The sequence below is a fragment of the Rousettus aegyptiacus genome, unplaced genomic scaffold (assembly GCF_014176215.1).
Source record: "Rousettus aegyptiacus isolate mRouAeg1 unplaced genomic scaffold, mRouAeg1.p scaffold_m13_p_12, whole genome shotgun sequence".
NCBI classification, from domain to species: domain Eukaryota; kingdom Metazoa; phylum Chordata; class Mammalia; order Chiroptera; family Pteropodidae; genus Rousettus; species Rousettus aegyptiacus.
In genome coordinates, this window is record NW_023416287.1 from 7,270,729 (window position 1) to 7,294,346 (window position 23,618).

General features: G+C 38.2%; 2 protein-coding genes across 2 annotated transcripts; one reads left to right on the forward strand and one right to left on the reverse strand.

Annotated features, from left to right (window-relative positions):
* Positions 1-4,876: 4,876 nt before the first annotated feature.
* On the reverse strand, positions 4,877-7,367 carry MOCS3 (molybdenum cofactor synthesis 3). The gene has a single exon (XM_016143765.2). It carries the CDS (start codon positions 7,188-7,190, stop codon positions 5,814-5,816), a length of 1,377 nt encoding a protein of 458 aa, XP_015999251.1. The 5' UTR covers positions 7,191-7,367; the 3' UTR covers positions 4,877-5,813.
* A 113-nt stretch (positions 7,368-7,480) lies between these two features.
* On the forward strand, positions 7,481-23,270 carry DPM1 (dolichyl-phosphate mannosyltransferase subunit 1, catalytic). Its single transcript, XM_016143766.2, has 9 exons — positions 7,481-7,663; positions 10,285-10,384; positions 13,616-13,649; positions 15,211-15,287; positions 15,372-15,397; positions 16,760-16,855; positions 18,352-18,420; positions 21,353-21,467; positions 22,376-23,270. The coding sequence occupies exons 1-9, from the start codon at positions 7,503-7,505 to the stop codon at positions 22,478-22,480; spliced, it is 783 nt and encodes a 260-aa protein (XP_015999252.1). The 5' UTR covers positions 7,481-7,502; the 3' UTR covers positions 22,481-23,270.
* The last annotated feature ends 348 nt before the right edge of the window (positions 23,271-23,618 follow it).

A 23,618-nucleotide genomic window follows, 5' to 3' on the forward strand; every position in this document is an offset into this window, starting at 1 on the left:
CCACAATGTCTCACCATGGCTCCAAAGGGAAAGGTATTCTGATGACCATCAGGATACATGAAATACTTGGAAACAGCTGACAACTGCATCTCATCTACAATAGCATCTTTTATAACGTGCTCTACAGGGGCAAGAGAGCCTGATCCCATTAGTGATGGGAGGATTCCACTTTGAGACCAAGGCCCCCTGACAATTAGGCTATTTCAGGGAAATCGATTATTGGTAAGGACATGTAACGGCAGCCGATGAACAAGAGATAGTTCCCTTTATCTCAGAGTCGTTAAAGGATTAAATGAAATAACGTAGGTGAGGACGAGCACTGTATATTATTACATGTATAAAGGTGTAAAATGAACTATGAACTCCCAGCAGGCAAGCCCCACATCCTAATTATCTTGTATCCCCAGGACGTGACTGATGCCTAGTACATAGTACACCTTCAATAAATGTCTGAACAATGAACTCATTCAGAACTCTTTTGCTAAAGAATACAGATTTTCCCCAAAGTGGTCTTTCTTCACCAGATACATTGATAAAAAATGAAACATACAACTCAGTGGGAGAATGAGCTAAAAATAAACAGTATTTTTATTTGAAAATATGTTTAAGCGTCTGAAAAACTGTTCAAATGTACTTATAATAAAAATGTAAATTAAAACAATGAGATTTTTTTTTTTAACCATCAGAATGGCCACAATCTAGAAGTTTGAAAAGACTATGCTGGCTAATGTATTGGGAAATAGCCTTTCTTAGGCGTGCCGACATACATTAACATATTTAGCATGGCCCACTCAAAATTAGAACCGGACACACACTTTGACACAATTCCATTTCAAGGACTTTAACCTACAGATACTTTCTCACAAGCATCGCTAGAACCATGTTGGGCACATACTAAGCCGTTTATTAGTATTTGTTAAATGTGTTTGTACAAAGACATAAATATTAAGATATTCTTTGAAGCACTATCACTCACTGTGAAAAGACTATAAAAATCCTAAATGTCCTTCAGCAAGAGAACAGAATAAAGAAACTGTAGGGCATTTACACAATGACATTCTAAATGCTGGTTAAAAAGAATGAAGCTGATCTACATGAACTGAGAGCAAATGGAACCGTAGCCAATATCGACTACTTTTCTAAAAAATAGAGTATAGCAACAGTGTGAATGTCATTTGTATGAAAAAGGTGTATGTACAAATATGCATGTATGAGAACGATAAAACTGGTTATATGTCTGGTGAGGAAACTGAAGAAATGGGGATTATAAGTGAAAAGGAAGACCTGTGCTTCTGTTTATACTATTTTTGTTATGTTTTTAAACTTTTAATTTTGAAATAATTCTAGAGTTGCAAAAACTAGTAGTTTCTCTTATATCTACAGTAAATTTATTAAAACTAAGAAATTAACATTAGTACAATACTCTAAACTACAGACTTTGTTCGGATTGCCTCCATTTTTCCACTAAAATCCTTTTTCTGTTCCAGGATTTAATCCAGATGCCACATTGCATTTACTGTATCTACTTTCAAGCTATAAGATTTTACCATAACTATGAATTACTTTTTAAAACCAAGTATATTTTAAAACTAAATGAATAATCATAATGTTCATATGGTGTTGATGCTTCAAAGGCCTATTTTTTCTTTTTAAGATTAGAAATAAATGTTTAAAAGGATACAAATCTCTTTTTCGGATAATCATTATGAATCATCTTTCACTTTTTTTAAACTTAATCTATTTACCACACTTTTTCTTGCTGTTATTAGAGGTTAATTTATGGGTCTAATTCAGCCTAAAACACTGGAGGTGCAAATTTCCGAAAGCATCATATGTAAACTCTCATTTTCATCACTTAACACTTTTCCATCTTCACTCTGATTATCTATTATGCAGGTACATTTTTCTAAGAAATTACATTCAATCACCAATTCACAAGAACACTAGGAAAAGCAAAAGATAGATTGATAGCTCGCATAGCACCCAATTCCAATTTTTCAGTCTTTTGAAAAATAGCAATCTCAAATCACTTTCCATGATATTAAATTTATATGACATTAAAGTGAGCACAAACTATACTGCCCTACAAAACTTTACCATCTTTACCAAGATGATTAGCCTTTAAACACAGTATAAATGAGAACCACAAAATCCAGGTGTTAAATTGTTAACTCAGCTACCTCCCAACACTCAGCTACTTACTCCCAAGTCCACCAAATTGAGTAAGATCCAAATCATGTGGTTTTTTTTTTTTTCCTATTTAAGCCTAAAGTCTTTATCCAGACATGGGTATGTTTTAATTGGTGAAGTTTCAGAATTTTTAAATTCATTTTCAACATTTAAAAATTAGATTTTACAGAAAACTCCAACTGTTCAGATTTTCTTAAAATAGTGCAAGATTTGGCAACACTTGTACCAATAGTCCTGCATGGCAAAGTTGGCTGCGTGGTAGCTTTACATATACCAGATGTCCCCAGCTCACCACGGTCCCTTGCTGGTCACTCTTCCTCATTTCTTTATTTGCCTAGTCCCCTGTAGTGATTGAGTTTGCAAATTCCTCTGAGCTTTGTGCAAAATAGATACTTAATGAGTGTTCATATGCCATCCAGAGAAACTTGTGATCTAAAAGTCCTATTTTCCTCCACAGCTCTCAAGAATACCGAAAGACATATTTATCCTTATCAAAAATTTCTTGAGGTGGTAATTTCTGGTATACACAGGAATTGCTTTTGTTTTTTCTTAAGACCTAAGATAGATAGTGCTCTTGGTACTCAATGATGCAATTGATGGTGTGTGTGTGTGTGTTCCTGAAAAACTATATATTTGATGGAAAGATTGCTTGACTAACATGGCAGCACTGGAGACAGTGAAATTTGAATTGTATTTGGTGGAAGAAATTGTCTAGAAGTGTAGCTTCCTCAAATCTGCAGGGGAGGCTGGGAAGGAGTCTGACATTTTCAACCCTGCCAGCGAGGAAGTGGGTAGGAGTGGGGATGCTGTTGGCTAGACAACCCAGAGTGTACCGCAGGTGACAACTAAGTCACAATTGTCAAAACACTGCCTCCCTTTGCGCTTACACATAGCAAGCCTTGTTTGAGGGTTCTATTGTACCTAAGAGTCAAGCATTTCAACTCGCTTGCACTTCGGTCCGTTAAATTCTAATTCGTTCCAGGCCTCCCTCATCTAGAAGCATTCCAAGTTCATTTGCCTCGGGGTCTTTTCCACTTGTTTTTCTCCCAGTATGGGATGTTCTCCCAGATCTAATTGGCTCCTCACCATTCGGATTTTGAGTTTAATGTCAACCTTTCTCCTAGAGGCTTCCTCTAATTAGCCTATCCAAAATAGCTTCTCCTTCCTCACACCAAAACCTCAGCTTAATTTTTTTTATGGCACTTATCACTATAATTTACTTGTCTCCCCCATTCAAATGTAAACTCCACAATAGGAAATCTCTTGTTCATCTTTATCCCAGAACTTAGAATAACTGGTACACTTAAGGCACTTGTTATTTGTTAAATGAAAAGGGAAAACATTTTTCAAGTCTAAATCCCATCTAAATGTAAAACCTAGCCACGATGCCCAGAGAAAACAAGAATTTTGAAGGATAAGATCTGGGTCCTCTAGTAGACACCTGTCATTTTCTTCACAGCTCCTTTTGAAAAAAAATCTTCCATTAGAGAAAATCCCAGATTGAGTTCTGTCTCCTTATTGTAGATGTCAGAACTCCAATTCCCAGCTGCTCTTGCAGTTAGTGTGTAGGCACGTGACTAGGCTGTACCTACCTGGCACATCCTCATAAGACTGACTCAGAGAAGAACATAGGGTACACTGCTTCCCACGGTCTGGGCTATGGACCAAGTGTTGGGTTTTCTAGGAGAGCAGTCCAGCTAGCTAGGTCGAGACTAGTGAGTCTCTGCGGGCAGTTCCCCTTGGTACTGACGAGACCACTTCTGTGCATGAATTTGGGCATCGCTTCTGAAAGTACAACCTTGGATCTGTCCCCAGTGACAACCAGGTTTGCAGTAACTACCAAAACTACCCAATTGCTTAACTTTAGGACGTTAGTCTTTACGATATGAAACAGGTCTTATATCTGTTCACTTGTTTGCTGAGATTAAGATACAGTCATCTTTGTTCTCCCCTCAAATTTATTTCTACAACTTGGGAGAAACCGTTATTTAAAACCTATTCCATTTTTATAACAGAGAAAAGCCTATGCATAATGTATTTAAAAAACGAGTTATAATGTTTCAGTTAAAAAGTGATGACTATCCTAACTTTGAATTTAATTGTTAAATAATCCATTCGTAATAAAACAAGAGTCCATATTAGAGTTTGAAAACTGGTAAATAAATCTGATCTGTAGAGGGTTTTGTCTGGCCCATGTGTTTTTAAGCTTCTTTTAATATGTGCAGCCAGAGATATAAAGATTTATTTCACATTTACGTTTGCGACTTCTGATGATTACAGGTCTGCATGCAACAGTTGGAGAGTAGTGGCCTTTTGACATGGCATTTCCTCTTCAATTTACCACTGACACTTTTAATTTTGTTGTACATATTGGAAATTGTGCAGACTATCTGCCATTTCATGAAAATGTTGTTTAAAAAACATGAAAACATCTACATTTTTCACTGTTATAAACACTGGATTAAAACAGATTAAATCAAAATAATAAAGGCAAATTAAAGGGGAGGGTGGAGAGTTGGTCAGTGGGTACCAAGTTTCAGTCATGGAGGATGGGGCATTCTGGGATCTGCAGCAAAGCACGTGCAGATGGCTGACAATATCATACTGTACACTTGGAAACTGTTGGGTGAATATTTGTTGGTTTTTGTCCCCATAGTAAAACAAAAAATCAATGTAACTCACAACATTAACGGAAGCACATAATTTAATATAAAGCATTTGAAAAATTTAATAACATGTAGCAAACTATAAACAGAAGGAAATTCCTTTAATCTGATTAAGGGTATTATTAATCCACAGCAAAGCAAGTAATACTAGTCAAATAGTCTTTCACCAGTGATTGAGGCGATAAGAATGTCCACTATTCCTCTTTAATTCAATATTGATTTTGGGGTCCAAAGTAGGTCAACCACAATGTAGAGTTTAGAAATGTTCTATGTGTACAGCATAAGATGGAACCTAGAAAAGCTAACTTTGAGGAAAAAATCAGCAATTTATTCGAGAAATTTGACAGGCTACAAAAGTGGCTTCCTTTATCTTGCTAACCTGTAAATATTTCACTTTATTAATTCGAATATTTAACAGAATGACCACTTCCTAGATAATTAGAACAATTTACATTTTAAACACTTATTTCTGTAGGATATTTTCTATCATTTGAATTAGAAATATATTACCCAAAGAATGTCAGTAAACAGTAACTGACCTTAAGTATACCATCTGTGATCCATTTGGTAAGACTAAGTTTACTACAACTTAATTCCAGCCATAAAATAGACTTTTTAGAGAGCTTTTTGACTAGGAAAGGTGGGGGACAAAAAAGCAGGACAGGCAAAGGACCTGCAGTTTAAAACACAAAATCCTGTCATATTATATCTCACATATTCAAGACACCCTCCAGTGCTGAAAACACAAGACAGTGCTTAGTATCATAACCCACTAATGGCTATGCCATCCAATAAATTATGGTTTAAAAGCCCCTTATAAAAAGGAGCCCATGTATTCACAGATGTTGTAGAATCCGTCTCTTCTGAACGTTACTGAAAAAAATGCAAAGAAATATATGTTGAGGGTAAAATGGCAATCCACATCTTTCTCGGGGAAGACAATGCATACCAGCCACCTCAGTACTGCGGAAATGTCCCATCGATTTTGGTGGCCCAGGCCATGAGGCCGCCCACGACGTCCTGAAATGTTGAAGAGTCTAGTTCTTGGGCTGCTGTCAAGGACTGTAGGATTCTCACGGCCTTCTGGGAGTCATTGCCAAGCTTGCAAATCACATAAATGGGAAGCGCTACTCCTTCGTGTGCGCCCTGCTTCTCTTTCTGGATTGCTTCTCCTAAGAGTTTCAGACTCTCTGTATCCCTCCGTTCCAAATGTTTTAAAGGGATGTGTAGGGCATGAGGTAAACGGCAGATGTCCACTTCCACTTGAGGCCTGACATCCAGCAACAGGTGGGGTGTCCCAGAATCCAGAAGTCGCTTATAGTCGGTGACAGAAACTCGCTCCTCTGGGCTCAGCAACTGCAGGGAGCGGCACTTATCAGTGGCGGAGCAGCCACAGAGAGCTTCATAGTCCTGCAGGTCAGTCACACTGGGCCGCTCCCCGCAAGCTGCACAGTCGGGCCTGCGGCTCCGCAGCTGAATACAGCGGAAACGTCCTCTGAGGGCATCAAAGAGCAACAGGCTGCCACTGTAGGAGGGGCCCAGACCTGCGGCGATCTTCAACACTTCCAACGCCTGCAGGCACCCCAGGACCCCAGTAACGACACCAAGCACCCCGCCGTCCGCGCAGTTGGTCACGGTTTCGGCCGGAGGTGGTTGGGGGAATATGCAGCGATAGCAAGGCCCGCCCTCGTAGTGGTAGACTGTGATCTGGCCCTCGAAGCGCAGCGCGCTGGCCGACACGAGGGGCCGGCCGGCCAGCACACACGCGTCGTTAACCAGGTAGCGAGTGGGCACGTTGTCAGAGCAGTCAGCCACCACGTCATAGCGGCGGACTAGGTCTAGTGCGGTGGCCGGCGTAAGCGCCTGGGCGTACGGTACGCACTCCACGGCCGAATTGAGACGGCGCAGCGAGGCGGCGGCAGAAAAGACCTTGGCCTGGCCGGCCAGTGCTTCGCCATGCAGCACTTGGCGGGCCAGGTTGCTCATTTCTACTACGTCGTAGTCCACAAGGCCAAGGCGGCCTACGCCGGCCGCGGCCAGGTACTGCGCCAGTGGGCAGCCGAGCCCTCCGCAGCCCACGATTAGCACCGACGCGGTCGCCAGGCGCAGCTGTCCGTGCACGCCCAGCTCAGGCAGCACGAGCTGCCGGCTGTAGCGCAGAATCTCATCTCGGGACAGGGCGGCCTTCGCCGGCAGGGGCGACACCGGAACCAGGCGTTCTGGCTCCTGCTCCGCCAAAAGGGCCGCCGCCAGCCTCTGCTTGAGGGAGCCCAGCTCTTCCTCACGCCGGGCAACTTCAGCCTGCAAGGCGAGTACTTCCTCCCTGGTAGCCATGGCGGCCTCTGCAGGAAGTTGTCTTGAAACGCGTTTCCTCTTCCGTCTTATCGTCTCCTAGCGACTGGAATAAACTAAAAAACTTTCTGAAGCTTTGGAAAATGTGATAAATATATGTATTTTTTGAAGCAACCATCAGATTCAACTTTAAAGATTCATAAGTCCTGAATATTTCCAATAGAACCGCACAGAGGGCCTTAGGAGAACTACCACCAGCCATCCCCCTCTTCCCGCATTTGGTACAGTCCTACTAGTTCCCTTCCCGCTCCGCGTTTACGTCATTCCGCTTCCGGCGTCACGCACAGTTCCGCCATGGCCTCCGTGGAAGGGAGTCGTACCCCTGCGAGGTCTCGGCGGGATCCAGAGAGGCGCGCCCCGCGACAGGACAAGTATTCAGTGCTTTTGCCCACCTACAACGAGCGCGAGAACCTACCGCTCATCGTGTGGCTGCTGGTGAAAAGCTTCTCCGAGAGGTAGCGTACCCTTCCGCCCTCCCCGAGGAATGAGATGAGCTGGCTTCCCCTGCCTGGGTGTCGGCAGTTGGCTGCGCGAGGCGGCCCTGCCCGGCCTCTTCGGCTCGCGAGGAAGGCCTTGGGGAGGAGGCCATCCTGCGAGGAAAGCGGAGGCGGATACTTCTGAGATTCTCGTAGTGTTTTAGGTTCTCCCTTCTGCCCTTGGGTTTTGTGAGACACTCCTTTATCTTTATTATACACTCTACGTCCCCCCTCGCTCTTCCCGCCGCCTTTTTTTCTAAAGGGCTGGGCACTCTTTTAACTTGGGGCGAGGCTGTAAGCCTGACCTCACTCCTCCCTCTAGGTGATCAGGATCTGCGGCCGGAGCGCTCGGGCGTCTAAGCGAGCACGCTCACTCCCGCCCCCGTGCCGAGTGCTTATGTAAGCATGAGGTTCGGTGTCTGGGTTAGGGAGCTGACGCCGGGCTGGACACGCTGGAGAGAGCAGAAAGGCACCTTCATTGATCACTGGTCGCAGTTTGTTGTGTTCGTTAAACCTGGGGGCTTAGAGTTTGAATTTGAAAGTGTTTATCCAATTTTTTTAAAGCTTAAGAACATTCTGGTTATCAGTACAAAGTAACTTTTTTTTTTATATAGTTACACTGATGGGACTGTTGTAGAAATCTTTGAAGATCTTTCCATATCAGCACGTACAAACTTAGCAAATTATTTTGAAAATTAGTTAACATTCCATATAGCAGTGTTATAATTTAACTGGGTCATGTTAACGAACACAGATTATTTTCAGAGTTTTTTGTTTTTCTTTTGTGACTTGCTTCACAAATGATAACGGGGCTTTGTTCACGCCGTATTTCCAGCATTTTGAAAAATGCTTGACACATAGTGAGTGTTCCTTTATTAGATGAATGTTGCAACAAACATTCGTACTTTTGCTAGTGCACGGGGGGGGGGGTGGAGAAGGAGGGGGGAGTCTTCGCGTTCATATTCTTGAATCGGCAGAGATATGCTTAAAATTCATAGTTATTGCCAAATTGCTCTCAAAAAAAGAATGTTCGGGCTTAGGACTCCAGCATTCTTTTAGAATGTTCCTATTCCCCCACCACCCAGTCAGCCTGCGCATTATTAAACTTACATCGTTGGAAATATTAATTGGTGAAAAACGTTGCTGTTTTGGTTCTATTTCTTTGGGTGAAATAACTGTCTTTACGTACATTGCTCTTCAAAATTTGTTATTCATGTCTTTTTTCTCTTTCTAACTTATCTTTTTATTTCGATTTCTACAAGCTCTTTTCAATATAGAGAGGTTGCCTTGTAGTCAATCTTATTCTCATTTGTCTTCTGATTATAGTGTTTTTTGCTCTATTTTCAAGTGTTTTATGTAGTGTAGTTTTTTTTTAATAGTTTTTGAGTTTTTTTTTTTTTTTAACCCTGATGAAGTGTAATGACAGAAACAACTTTTTTACTCTGATGCAGTCAAATGGCCTAGTGTCAGCTCTGCCTGATTCCTTTTAAACTACTTCACCCTCAGGTGGTATGGGTGCTTTGAAGTGGGAGAGAGGAGTAATCTTGCTTATGAATGACTTCATTTGCTTAAGAAATATATCTCTTTCAGCACACAAACTAGAATCAACATCTTACTTGTCGGGGCTTGTAAACAGCTCACTTGCCCAAATTTAGGGCACTGTGGGAAGCGGAAGTCATTGTATCCACTCTTAGAGAATAGATAGGCCGAGTTTTGCTTTCTGGCAGGTTTGCTTGGGCTGACACAGTGGAATGAATGTGTTTCCTGGTTGATTTCCTTGCAATTTTTTTTGAAGTTGGACTAAGAAGGAAAAGAATGTTGGTTGTAGAGGTTTGGCCCTGGCTCATTTTCTTTCCTCTTAAGTTTCCCAATAAAGTTAACAAAAAGAATGTCTCTTAAAGGGTGTGGGGGCAGACATTGTGGTGATCACATGTACCTTTAAGTATTGTGTTGGCTTGTGTTTACGGTAGAAATTCTATGCAGACATGGAGAGCAGCAAAAAGATGTTAATTTTGAAACACATCTTTTGTAATTCTGTGCTATTTCTTTTTATTAGATAATACAGAATAATGGGTACAACTATTTGAAATCATAATATAAAAGATTATGTCATCATTATAAAGTGGGTTTTTTAAAGGGTAACATTAAATCAGATTTATTTCTGATTGTGTTCTTTAAATCTATTTTGGATTAAATTAAAAGAATAATTACTCAGCTACCCAAGCAGTTTGTGTTGTCTTAAATATACTTTTTAAATAGTTAATATAACTGATTTATAAGTTCCACAATTCATATGATATGTATGCACTATCTATATAGAGAAAGAGATAAAAGTCACTTTTGTTGTTGTTGTTTTAACTAAAGAGTATGTTTTCTGTGAGAACTTTTTGACATCTCAGGACTCATAGCATTTAACAGCAACATGCTGAGTTTGGAGATGAAGTACTGAATATTTGACATTTCATTTGATAATTAAAGTGTTCTTTAGTGGTTAATATGGCAATAAATTTCCACTACTGGTAAACAATTAGTAATTTACAAATTATTTTTTAATTCGAGAATACTGTCTCTAAACAATACAATTTTTTTTTTTATTTTAGTGGGCTCAACTATGAAATTATAATCATAGACGATGGAAGCCCAGATGGAACAAAGGACGTTGCTGAACAGTTGGAGAAGATCTATGGGTCAGACAAAATCGTAAGTCGTGAATATTTTTCTATCTTACCAGTTCTGTTTTTATAGGGGAAAGACGAGAGGTGAGCAAGGCTTAAATTCAGTCTGTTTGTCTAGAACCTGGAAAGATAAAGAGTATCTCTCATGCACTTGGGATTTAGATGCATTTGCATTGTGCTCGAGGTTTTACATCTTTTTGATTTGTTGGACTAGTAGTCATTTTACAGCAAAATGGTGAGTCTTTGGATGAACTCTTTTTATGACTGATTCTGCAGATAGGACAAAATTAAAGCATGATATTGAATTGACAAATATAGGACTAGCTTGCAGTTAGTAATGAGTATCTTGATTTCTCTTGCTTCCTATCTCTAAATGTTCTCATACTTTCAGTAGAGAATACTGCCTCCAAGTAAAAGCTTATAGCTGAGAAAGGTGACTGTTTTCATGTGAAACGTGAATGACTTTTCAGGGTACTTAGCATCTTTCTTTTTGTCTATAGAACAGTCTTGTGGGAGTAGATTGACTTTTCTGAGTCTTCAGCTTTAGATTATCCCACTGTACTTTGAAGCTTGTTCTTCTGTGGGAGTAATTTAGGCAGATGTAAAGTTCATTTTATAATGGCTTCATAATTTTTATTTTTGGTCACTGGTTTGAATTTTAAAATGTTTGAGCATACTAGTGAGCTTGACTTTGGGTAATTCTTGAGCCAAAAGCATACAGTTAAGTCCAGTTTAATTAGAAAGCATATTCCAGGCATTGAGTATTGTGTTTTGTATAGTGCCAGAGTTTCTCAGTCTTGGCACTATTGACATTTGGAACCCTCTAATAATTTGCTGTGGGGGGGGCTGTCTTGTATGGTATAGGATGTTTATCATCATCCCTGTACTCTAGCCACTAGATGCCAGTAGCTACTACCTCCCTCCCCAGTGTAGCAACCAAAAATGTCTCTGGATATCATCAAATGTTCCCTATGGCTATTGCAAAATTGTTCCTTTCTCCCAATAGAGAAGCATTGGCATAAACATAAAGAAATATTTTGGAGAACCTTTACCAATATTTACATTTCAAGAAATGGCAATTAGCATCATATGGAATAGTCACCGAGTCCAAATATTCTAGATTAAATAATGAAATCATTTATATTTAGTTGGAGGGGACCTTGGTTGGCGGGAAGAGCTTAAGGGAAATGTGTCGCTCTTATGTACATAGTAAATGTGCCCTACACTAGAGAGTCTTTCAGTCTGTCTCACAGATGAGAAACGTAGATCTGTCACACCTCCTCCAGTCCTCTCTGAATATCTCCTGATATATAGGCGTACAGAGGAGATAAAAATCTGACGGATTTTCAGCCTCCTAGCAGTGATTTTCAGTGTTACCAAGTTCACATTTTTGGCCAACAGTTCGCCTGTTTCTCTTTTAGAAGTTCTGGGCCATGGCCACTGATTTACATTTATTATTTATAGAATACTCTGAGTTATGCGCTGCCATTTAATCTGTGAACATTGACTTGACAATATTTTGCATATTTTTGCATAGAAGTTCAGCTTTTAAGTGATTGATTAATTTTAGGGAATGCCTACTAACCTGACCTCAGGTTGTAAAACAGCATGGTCCTCAAATGGTTTCATGTATCCAATCAACATAAAATTCAAAATAATAAAAAAATAGCATTTACTGTCATGATTTCCCCATACTACCAAGGGAAATAAAATACTAAAATATTTTTATGAATATTCCATTCATTCCCAAATACCAAAATGTAATCTCTAACAAAAAGATCAATACCCCAGTCAAATGTACAGAAACAGATAATTCGTGAAACAAGAACATGTGGACAAAAAGAGGGGGAGGAATGAAAAAACGTGAGCCTCACTAATAAGAACTGCATTATAGGAGAAGAGTACAATTAGCCTTTCTTAACTGAAGATTTGATTTTTTCTTTTCAACCCATTGTTTTTGAGATTATGGTAAAACGTGTTTCCTCAAATACTGTTGATCCTAGTACAGACTGATATGATTTTTCTGAAATGCTATCAAGATTTGCTTTGATAAAAATTTTTTCAGAGTAAGTCTTTTGTCAAACAAATTACAGTGGAGTTCATAAGCAGTTGGGTTGTGATGAGCCTACTTTAGAGTCTGTGCCCAGCAGCCCTGCACTCACTTTTCTGTGAGTTCACACGGCTCATTCTGACAACCCAGTGAGGTGAGCTCTGTTGTGTTCTTTACTGCCCAGATCACACAGCAAATTAACCTGTGGCTCCAGAGTGAGGAGGCCAGAGAGGGAGGGTAGAATTAAGGGTCTAAAAGTTAAGCACACTAAATGAAATAATTTGAACTTTTCATAGTGTAAGAAATAAACGAGAACATTCTTGGTGTAAAATGTAAACGTTACTGATAAAACTGAAGTGCTTTTGATGCGCATTTCTAATTTGCATCCCAGTCTCTTCCTGAGGGTAAAACTCAGTCAACAGTTTGATGTGTGTTACTGCTGATATTTCTGTGTATTATGTGTATGGTCTACATCTGTAGAACTAGGTAATGTGCTGGTGTTTTTTGTTTTTAAACATAAATGCAACCTTCACGTATCGTTTACTTTTTAATTATATCAGAGGTTTTTCGTCACCAAATGACCTCATTCTTTTAACTGCTCCATAATACTCTATATATGCAGTATGGTTTATATTTTATATAAACTTTTGAAAATTCTGAAAGTTATAAGTAGCAAAATTATCTATTTGGAAAAAAGATTTTTTCCAACTGAAATGTAGGATTATAGAAGACCTAAGATGAGCTTTAAATGAGTGGTCTTTTCAGGGTAGATATCAGATGGGATCAGTATTTTGTCAGTAACTATCACAAAATTAAATAAAACCTGACAAAATTAAATCATTTGTTCAGTGAATTATAATTATTATAGATGATTGGTTGAATATCCGATTCTCTGTATAAAAGCTCACTGAGCAGGGACATATTTCATTTATCTTTTTTGTTCCTCCCGAAGACCTAGAGCAGCATGCATATAGTAAAAAAAAAAAAAAAAAAAAAGTATCCTGGGTGACTTGAACTGAAAATATTTTGTTTAGAGATTTGTAATCCGGGGTAACCTGGTTATACACCAGCACATGCAGAAGATCTAAGAAATGCAGCTGTATTATTGTTAAAATGAGTAGCACTTACGTGAATAAAAAAATAAAATATTTTTTAAATAGATTTTTGACTATTTGTGTCAAAAAGAGTTGTTTCTTATCCTTACAGCTTCTAAGACCACGGGAGAAAAAGTTAGGACTAGGTAAGTAGAACTTCTCACCCCTCATACCTGCTCCTTGCCTTGGTAAGATTATCCAGTGTGTATTTTCCTAGTTTGGAACAGGGCCAAAATACAGTAACCTCCTGTGATAGTTTTTAATGATCTTAATGACATTTAAATTGCTTAACTTGAGTTGCTTGTATCAGTCAAGGCCCACTTGGGAAAACAGAAACCACTGTCAGTCTTTCAATATAGGGAATTTAATACAGAGAATCCGGTTACATAGGTGAAGAAGTTGCTGAGAAGCCAAATGGAACAGTGAAGTTATTCAGAGACTAGTAATAGGTAGTGGTTCCTGCTATCCCAACATGCAGCAACAACATGGAGATGTCACCTTTAGAGTCTAGGGACCGTGGCTGCCCAGAAGGGGTTAGGGTGGTAGAGTCTGGGATACCTGGCAGGAGCCAGAGCCACTGAGAATGTGCAGTCAGTGCCAGGAAGCAGAGTCAGAGAGGGAGGACACTTAGACTTTTCTTTTTCTCTCCTCCGAATCTTCCCCCTCTGCCTCCCAAAGCTGTTTGGAAGCCAGATGCCAAGAGAACCTGGGAAATAAGTTCCTGCATATAGAATGGAGTAGGGATCTGAGGGCGGACATCATGGACCGGCACAGTGCATTAGCTGTAACCCTTGAACGTTTTCGTTACAAGTTTTAAAAAGTTATTCTTTATTTTTTAAAAAAGAAAGCTTTCCCAGCTTCTAAACAGAAAGTGTTAAAAAATCTCAGATGTGCTCAGTCATCCTGAGATGAAAATCCAAATGCCTTTATTTCTGCTGGTCGTCACAGTTGCTTATGTCGAGAATTGGTATAATTTTACTGAGAAATTGGGGGAGCATGAAGGAAGCACAGTTCTCAGAAATTCAGTATCTGCTATCCTGAAGACTGTCAGTTCCCTGACAGCATCACATCTTCTGAATATCTGAATCCAGAAGGTTCTTCGGGATTGAAATAATCTGGACACTTCTGTGAAAGCAGCCAGGATTTACTGACCAGTCAGTGGTGCATCCAAAAAGCTGTGATGAATTCTTCTTTACAAAAGAAGTTAAAAGAGATCAGCCTTGCTGATAAGGTCCTGTGCTGGTTTGGAGCTAGAAAATGCAAGAGTCCCCAGTGCAGCTCCTGACCAGTTACCTGCCAAGTCCCTGAGGGACTCTGAGGCATGAAGGTGGCTGAGTAATAGCTAGCCGCACCTTTGGCCCCAAATGCCAGAGCAGGGCTCAAGTATACCAGGCTTTCTGCTGTGTAGAAGACACAGCATAACTGTGGAAAGGGGCCAGGAGTGACAAGAAGAGCAGAAGCAGGGAAACTTGTTAGCGAGGGAGCCAAGCATCAGAAGATGGTGCCCGGGACTAAGGTGAAGTCGGAGACAATAGAATTGAGAGATGTTTTTTGATGGAGAATAGATAATATTTCCTCATAGTTCAGAATCAACTTTAGGGGACTAATGTATGCTTTTTGGTGCTTAACAATTTCTTCTCTGTTCAAATGTATATATAAGCATTTCCAGTGATTTTCTTTAATGGAGATAAACATTTTCATTTTTAGGAACTGCATATATTCATGGACTGAAACATGCCACAGGAAACTACATAGTAATTATGGATGCTGACCTCTCACATCATGTAAGTGGTATATTTCTTTATTAGCTATTTAGAATAGTCTTAGCCTATGTTACTGACTTACTGTTTTTTCTTTCTGGATTTCAGCCCAGATTTATTCCTGAATTCATTAGGTAGGTAATTCTAATATTTGGAAAAATTATTCAAATCATTTATCTTAATTGATTTTGGACTTTTTATTTTTCATGTTTCATTAATTAAAAATGAACATGCTATTTTGTTTGCTATCAAAAATATAACCAACATATAGATTTGAGATTTAAGATTCACAAATATATAGATATGTGACTAAATGATATTATTTTAGGAACCCTGAAGGACTGATTAAGAGATAATTCCTTTGTCATCTATATTCTTCCAGACTACAGAAAAAGATGGAAGGCGACTTCCTATTAAGTAGAATTAAGCCCTGCATCATAAGGGTAAAACCCATGAACAAATAGGGTTTATTCCAGGAATGCCAGAGTAGTTTATCTTCAGGAATCTGTCAACATATAATTCATTTATCACATTAACAAAGAAAGCAGTGTGATTAAGTCTGTAGATGCTAACAGATGGAAGAGAAGGCAGTCACCCCGGGATGTGGTCAGAAAATGCAAATTAAAATAATTGTGTGTTACTATTTTGTTACCCATTAGTTTGTCAAAATTCAAAACTTAAAGAGCACTACACCCAGTACTACTAAGACAGTAGAAAATGGACACACTCAGATATTGCTGGAGGAAGTAAGCTGCTATGACTTTTTCGGAAAATAATTTCTGGGAAGATCTGTTAGAATTAAAAATACTCATAAGCTTTATTTTAGCAATTCTATTACGTCCTACTTTGGGTAGTCTAAGCACCATTTGTAAGAATGTTGCAGCAGTATTCATTGTGGTTGTGTTGTTGGGAGTAAGTGGACCCACCATGGAAATAACCATAGGAATATACAGGTTCACTATTTTTGCAGGTATTAAAAAGAATGGGAAAATTCTCTGTTGACCTGTAGGGATATTCACGATTCCATTGTGTATATTCTTAACTGACAAAAAAACAAGTTGCAAAGTATACTTTTGGATTCCAATTTTGTAAAAGCAACCCAAAACCCTAGGTGGGGCGGGTCTTTGAGTTATCTTTCTGTAAACAGAGATAAGTCTGGAGGGTTATCAGGCTGTTTTAGCAGTGTTTTCTTTAGGGGGTCGAGAACAGAATGGAAGGGGATTGGGAAAAGTTATAATTTTATTATTATGTTTTTGGATGGTTTTATATGATGAAGTCAGCAAAAGTACTGTTTTGTAGTTTTAAATATTAATATAAGAAAAAAAGAATCAGGTTTGAGACCCTTACTTTGAAAGATCTCTCAATAGTATAGTTTATTTTCTTGGCATTGTTTTTTCTATGCAAGTCTTAAAGGTTCTGTTTGTGTAAGTCATGAAAATAACTATGGAAAGCTCAATGGCTTTTTCTAATTGACAGCTAATTTGTTTTTTCTATAGGAAGCAAAAGGAGGGTAATTTTGACATTGTCTCTGGAACGCGCTACAGAGGAAATGGAGGTGTATACGGCTGGGATTTGAAAAGAAAATTAATTAGGTATATAAATGTACTATTATTTTTTTATTTTTTAGTGTAACTGCTAGAAATATGTTTGTAACAGGTATTTGGGTTAAATTACCATGCTGTCTTGGGATTTGTGGGTCAAAATGTAACTTCCAATAAATACTTCCAGATAGCTTCTTCCCTACAATTTTTCCTATGATTATTTTATTTTAGACATTTCACTAAGGAAAAATCAGCATAAACCTTTTAACCTTTGGTACAAATGAATGGTATAATTCAGCTCACATTTATTCTACTGGACTGTCAGCTTTGATTTTAAGTGAACTATTCATTGATATTTTTGGACTATATAGGTAGGTCTTTTTTTTCCATATATATATATTTGTTTATAATTTTAAGTAAATAAGACACTTCATGATTTCACCTTTTACCAAGCATAAAGTAGTGAGATTTGGAGTCAGACCTGAGTTTAAATCATAAATGTGTCATTTAATTACCTGTGTTACCTTGCTTGCTTTACCTTTTCTAAGCTTTACTTTCCTCATCATACAATGGAAATAAAACCTACTGTTTTAGTTTCCTATTGCTGTATAACCACCCCAAAGCCAAGTGACTTAAAACAACATATTATTTCTCACAACTCTGGATTAGTTGTGGTTCCTCTGCTGGCTTCACCTGGTCTTCACATCTTTTTGAAATTTTAGTAATAGATATTAGTAATAAATTGTAATCGATTGCCATTTAATTGTGTTTGAATCGCATACCCCAAAGTTATTGTTATGGACCCAATGTGTCTGCTAACCCTGAAAGCATTGGTATTTGGAGGTGGGGCCTTTGGGAGGTAATTAAGTTCAGATGAGGTCCTGAGTGTGGGGCACTCACGGTGGGATTAGTGCCCTCTGAAATAGAGACCAGAGAGCTTGGCCTCCTGCCTCCCACAGCACGCACTGCCCCACCGTGTGAGCCCACAGCAAGAAGGCAGCATAGGTAGGCCAGGAAGAGGGTATTCACCAGGAACCAAGTCTGCGACACCTTGATCTTGGACTTCCCAACCTCCAGAATTGTGAGAAATAAACATTTGTTGTTTAAGCCGATATTTCATTATAGCAGCCCAAGCCGAAGTGTCATTTTTAAGTAGACTGACCTATCCTTTTGTGCATATGAGAATCTGAAAAGGAAACTCCAAATCCCTGATCTCTTTTCCTGGGTGACGGGTGTTCAGAATGCTACATAATGGCTATTGGCTTAAAAATCTTATCATTCATAGCTAAAGTTTAAAAGAATGATGGCTTTATAGGTCCCCTCTAAATGTCACATTGAAAGAATTATAATCTCTTCTGAAAAATGAGAAACATAAGATCTTTTCACTGACAAAAATTTCCTTTGTTCTGTAGAATTAACATGTTTTTGAAATAGTGTTGCATTTCTTTATGAAATTAGTATTTATAGTACTCTGCTCTTGAATGTATTTATTTCTCTTGTTTAGAAGTGATATTTTATAAAGAAAACCTAATTGTTTTATTTCACAGCCGTGGGGCTAATTTTCTAACTCAGATTTTGCTGAGACCAGGAGCATCTGATTTAACAGGAAGTTTCAGGTACAGTGAAAACTTACAATTTTATGTTTTCTACTATTTATAACTAATTGCTTAAATTTTTTGCTTTACAATGGCTCGTTTTAAAGAAATCCTTTTTATTTCTACCCGTTTTTGTTCTGAAACACTAAAAAGGGCAGACTGAGGTTCTTTAGAAGCTGCTAGTGAAGTGTGAGCATCTTCTTAAGAAAAATATTGGGCTTTTTAAAGAGCATCGAAGGCAGGTCTTAGGGTAGTGTGCTTGTTGATGTTGGTGTTAATGCTCACCCCGCTCAGACCGCTCACTGCTCATTCTGAACGTTGCTGTCACCAGTAGCATTCGCCAAAGAGCAGTGCCACTTAGAGGAATTTTCCTGCAGTTCATATGCATGTTTATAGCATTGTCCACAGGAAAGTTTAAAATCTTTGATAGTTATATAGAGCTTATTTAGTTACCTTTTTCATGTTTTTAAAATTTTTTTTAATTTGTGAAAAGCCTCCTGTTAGGTCCCTGGGTTATTTTTAATTTTTGTTTATTTTCGTTTAATTTTAGACTTCCTGCAGTAGATGAACTATTTTATGTAATCGTGCCCAATGACTAAAGACTGACAGATTTATTTTTTTAACCTCTGAAGCTATAAAATGCCTGTTCATCTACTTTAAGGCCCAAATCCTATGCATTAGTTAATAATTTATATATTACCTGTTACTTTTTCCATTAAATCTTAATTCTGCGGTCCTTCATTAGAATTCACTCCCAAAGTAAGAGCTGCCTGTTGAAGGTAACTAGTATAGGTACACGTCTGTTGGATAGCAGTTCAGAGATAGTAAGACAGAAAGTAAAAAGTGAAGAAAATTTTTTAATGTCCTTATTTGGTCAAAATAAAAGCGCTTATGAGCCAAGGGCAACAAAAAAATGAAGAGAGGAGCTATCCCAAATTAGAAGTCAAATAATGAAAATGAAGCCCTCTCTAGAATGAAAATGTAAATTGATTGGATAGCAGAATTCAGTGTATGAAAAATTAGGGCCCATAAGTACATCCCTTTAGTTCCACACTTCAAAGGAAAGGAATAATGTATTATCTGATTAAGATCACTGATTGCCACGTAGTGACAATGTAGAGAATAGTGGCACTTGCAAAATCCCTGTACAGAGGGTGTGGCCACTGTGGACTTCACAGGCCTATAGGTATGATGACCGAATGAAAGTCTAGGTGGCTTCCTGGTTGTGGAGACAGGGGCTTTGCTTTTTGGCCTTGTTCTCTTAGTTACTACAACAAAGGGCCCCTTCACAGTCGAAGGCTGTGCAGGTGCTTTCAAAAAAGCTAAAAAGTGATTCATTTTAGACCCAACAAATATTTATTGCATGCCAAGCACTGAACAAGAGTCAAAGTCTCTGTCTTCATGGAGTTTACACATTCTAATGACATGAGACTTAATGGCTACATAAAATACATGTAGCATCACATGGATTATGCTGTGGAGAAAAACACAGCAGGAAGAGTAATGGGAGGGGGTGCCTCACTGCCACCAGAACCATGTGAGGGTTAGAGGAGGTGCAGAGGATGAATGATGGCCTGGGAGCTCTGGATTTCATGTAGTGAGAGCAGTGATTGGGTGTATTCTATGCAAATCAGAGCAGCCACACAGACAAAAGTGAGCCTGTTGATTGACTATTTTTAAATAGTTACAGCTCATTGTCCCTTCATAAGAGTAGTGATTTATTAAATACGTTCACTAAAGTTCAACTTCTCATTGGATAAAATTCATTAATTGGCATTAGATCTCTAGTATTTAGGAGGAATGTGGCTTTTACAAAATAAAAGGAATCCCAAAAGGCTGACGTAAGCCATTTAATATCAAAGACCACTTGGATCCCACTTATCCTGTTTGTTGGCTCATATGGCTTCACGTATGCAATTTTACATAATCAGCCATAGTTTGAGAGAGGTTGTGCTTAGGGAAGAAGAGGACAGTGAAGAAAAATAAATGCTTTATAAAATGACTCTCAAAGAGACAAAATTCATAGCTTAATCCTAATTTGAAAGGTAATGCTGAACATCACATCACGGTCATAATCTTTCCCAAATTCCCAGTCCTCCCCTATTTAACTTTATTTGACATGTATCTTTGGTTTCTACTGCTAACACCCCAAAAACCCCAAAACATAAAAAGGTGCCTTCCACTCAGTTGGCTGCTCAGTAAATATTTGTTACTGAATAAATATTACTACTATCAGATTCCCCTAGGTTCCTCTAAGGACCGTGGTTTCTGTCATCTTATATACACTTAAAACTTGAAAAGCCAAAAGGCAGGGTAGCCTTAGTGGATTCCTGAGGAAAAAAATGTGGGTTGTAGATCCAAGTGGCCTTAACTTCCGAGAAAACAAAGTTATACCAGACTGCCTGCTAGCTTGCTCCAAAAGGCAGGGAGGTTTGCTGCTGTCCTACTCACTGAGATTGTTTGGGGTTTGTTGTTCTGTTTTACCTTGGTGACTGAAAACAGGGAGCTCCTGAAGAAAGTGCCTGGGTTCACTCACAGGATTTCCCAGCTCCCCTGTCTTACTTTGTAAATCTGATGAGCTTTGTGTTTGGCCTGCAGTGCATCTAAATTTAGGCTGTACGTGCACCCATTATAAGTTTCTAACTGACCTCAAGTGGCGAGAGCTCTGTCCCACCAGGATTGACTCAGTCCTGTCATGCCTAACCAAGTTCATCCTGGGGGGACTTAGTTGATCCTAAGGAATTTATTTAGTAGATCTCAGCAAATAAAAACTCGTCATAAACATTTATAAGGACACCTGTAAGCTACTAGGTTGTCGTCATCTAGTTTATATTGTTGCTTCATCATCATCTGTCATCTCCGTTCCAATATTTGAAAGAGTTTTCTTCCGTGTAGGATACATGTAGGCAAGTGTATTTATCCAGCTGTTGATATATTTTTTAATTTTGTGCAGGTTATACAAAAAAGAAGTTCTACAGACATTAATAGAAAAGTGTATTTCTAAAGGCTACGTCTTCCAGATGGAAATGATTGTCCGGGCAAGGCAGCTGAATTACACTGTTGGCGAGGTATGTGGCTGACGGTAGACAGTATGTGTATTCCTCATGAACAATAACAAGGTTTAAATGTCTTATGATAAAAAGTTTAACTTTCACAACTACTAAATAAATGTGGAAGGCTTCCAGTTGTTTAGAATGTCCATGCACTGAAGGGTGAAAGTGTACATTCCTTTCAAATGAATACATTTGACCTACCAAGATTTAAAACATTAACAGAAGGCAGCATTACCTTTAAATAATTAAAAACTACTGGTACCTTCTCCATCCTTGACCTTTCTAGGACGAGTCTGTGTGCTGCTTCTCCTCTTGCCATGGCCAGCAGCCACCCTACTCATTGCCCATTTTGTAGGAGTAAATGAAAAGGACAGGAATTATTTGGGGCAGGGGGTCTGTAATATTTACAGCTAGCTAGTAAATTTTTATGGAAGATTCTCATTATATACTCATTAGTTATACAAGAATATTCTTATTCAGAACTAGAAACCTAACTAGAATGCTACTTCTCTTGTAGAAGTTACAAGATTTTTAACTTAAACTAAAACATAGGGCAGCAAAATTTGACAGACTAATGAAAAAATTAAGTGAAAGGCCATTTTACTTTTGGGGTATAATTTTTTCCTTGAGATGCAGTCTGAAACTTAAGTAAACCAACTTAACATGTGGGATCAGTGCTTTCAAACAGTTTCCAGTTAGGTTCCTATGGCCTATTTTTAGATAATAAACTTCATGCTTAATTTTAAAGACTTGGGGGTGCATGCAATTATTGTAAGAGTCCCCTAATTCTAAACTTACTTGAAAGACTTGCTATCATAGGACTAATCTTGTTTCTGTTGTATTAATATAATAATTTTTTATGCCTGCTACTCTTCCTTCCTAATATTTTTGAAGACTGACTGAATGTATATTTTTTTAACTAGGTCCCAATATCATTTGTGGATCGCGTTTATGGTGAATCCAAGTTGGGAGGAAATGAAATAGTCTCTTTCTTGAAAGGATTATTGACACTTTTTGCTACTACATAAAAGAAAGTTATTCATTTATATTTATCATGTTCATTTCAATTTAAACGTAAAGGAAGCCTGGTTGATGATTTTTATAAAATGCACTCTTAGAGCATATATCATAAGGTAAGGTAAATTTCATGCAAATCTTTTTTTTTGAAGAAACTCCATTTTATATGTCAAATTAAATTAGAAAAATGAGCAGTGTTATCAATTTTCATTTACATTTTGCTGTATTAAGACCTATAAATAAATGCATATGGGGTTTTGCATAAAATATTGTTTTCATAGAGTATGTGAATGCAGAATTTCTGACATGGGGAAGATTTTGAAATATTTATAAACTGGGTTCATAGCTTTTTGTACCTAACAGATGTCAGAAGAGGAATGCTAATTATATCGATGATTCATATATATGACTACTTTTGAATTAAAAAATAAATACACACCTCTGCCCTTTTAAAATGTAGCTCAGTTATCTTTAAGTCCAGATAAAACTACATTTAGGGCAGTTGTAGAGTTTGGTTCTTTGCAGCTGTTGAATTGATGAAGTAATTCATCTGTCAGAGCAAGTCTTTTAAAATAAACCTTGTGAACTGTAAATTACTTGACAGCGCCTGATAGTGTAGCTGCTTTTTTCTCTTCTGAGCAATAACTTCTCCCAGTAAGCAAAAATTTTAATACTAAAGCATCAACTTAGCTGCTGTAGTAATTTTTAAACATGTTACAAACAATATAAAGATTTTTTTCTCAAAATAATTCTTTTCATGTTATTTCAGGACCCTCAATAAAGCATACATCTTTACTAATATGAGAAAATTCCTTCCCTATAACTTTGCTCTGACAGTTAAAATATAGGTTAAGTTGTTAATAAAGCCAGCATAAATATTGTTTACCTTCTCCTAAAGTAGGTACTTCAAAAAAGATCAGTTTCTGACTGTAGCATGGCTTTTGGATCATGCAGCATCTTTTAAAATTTGGGGTAAGACATACTTTGAGCAAATAAGCTTAAGAACAAGTTGACTTTTCTTTGCAAGTTAAAGGAAGAAGCATCTCTAAGTTATTTAATAAGAATATTTAGTGAATAGCATTTCTAATTACATTTTCCTGGTTTTAATTTGGCTGCTAAAGTCAATAAATTTAGTCTAATTTTACACTT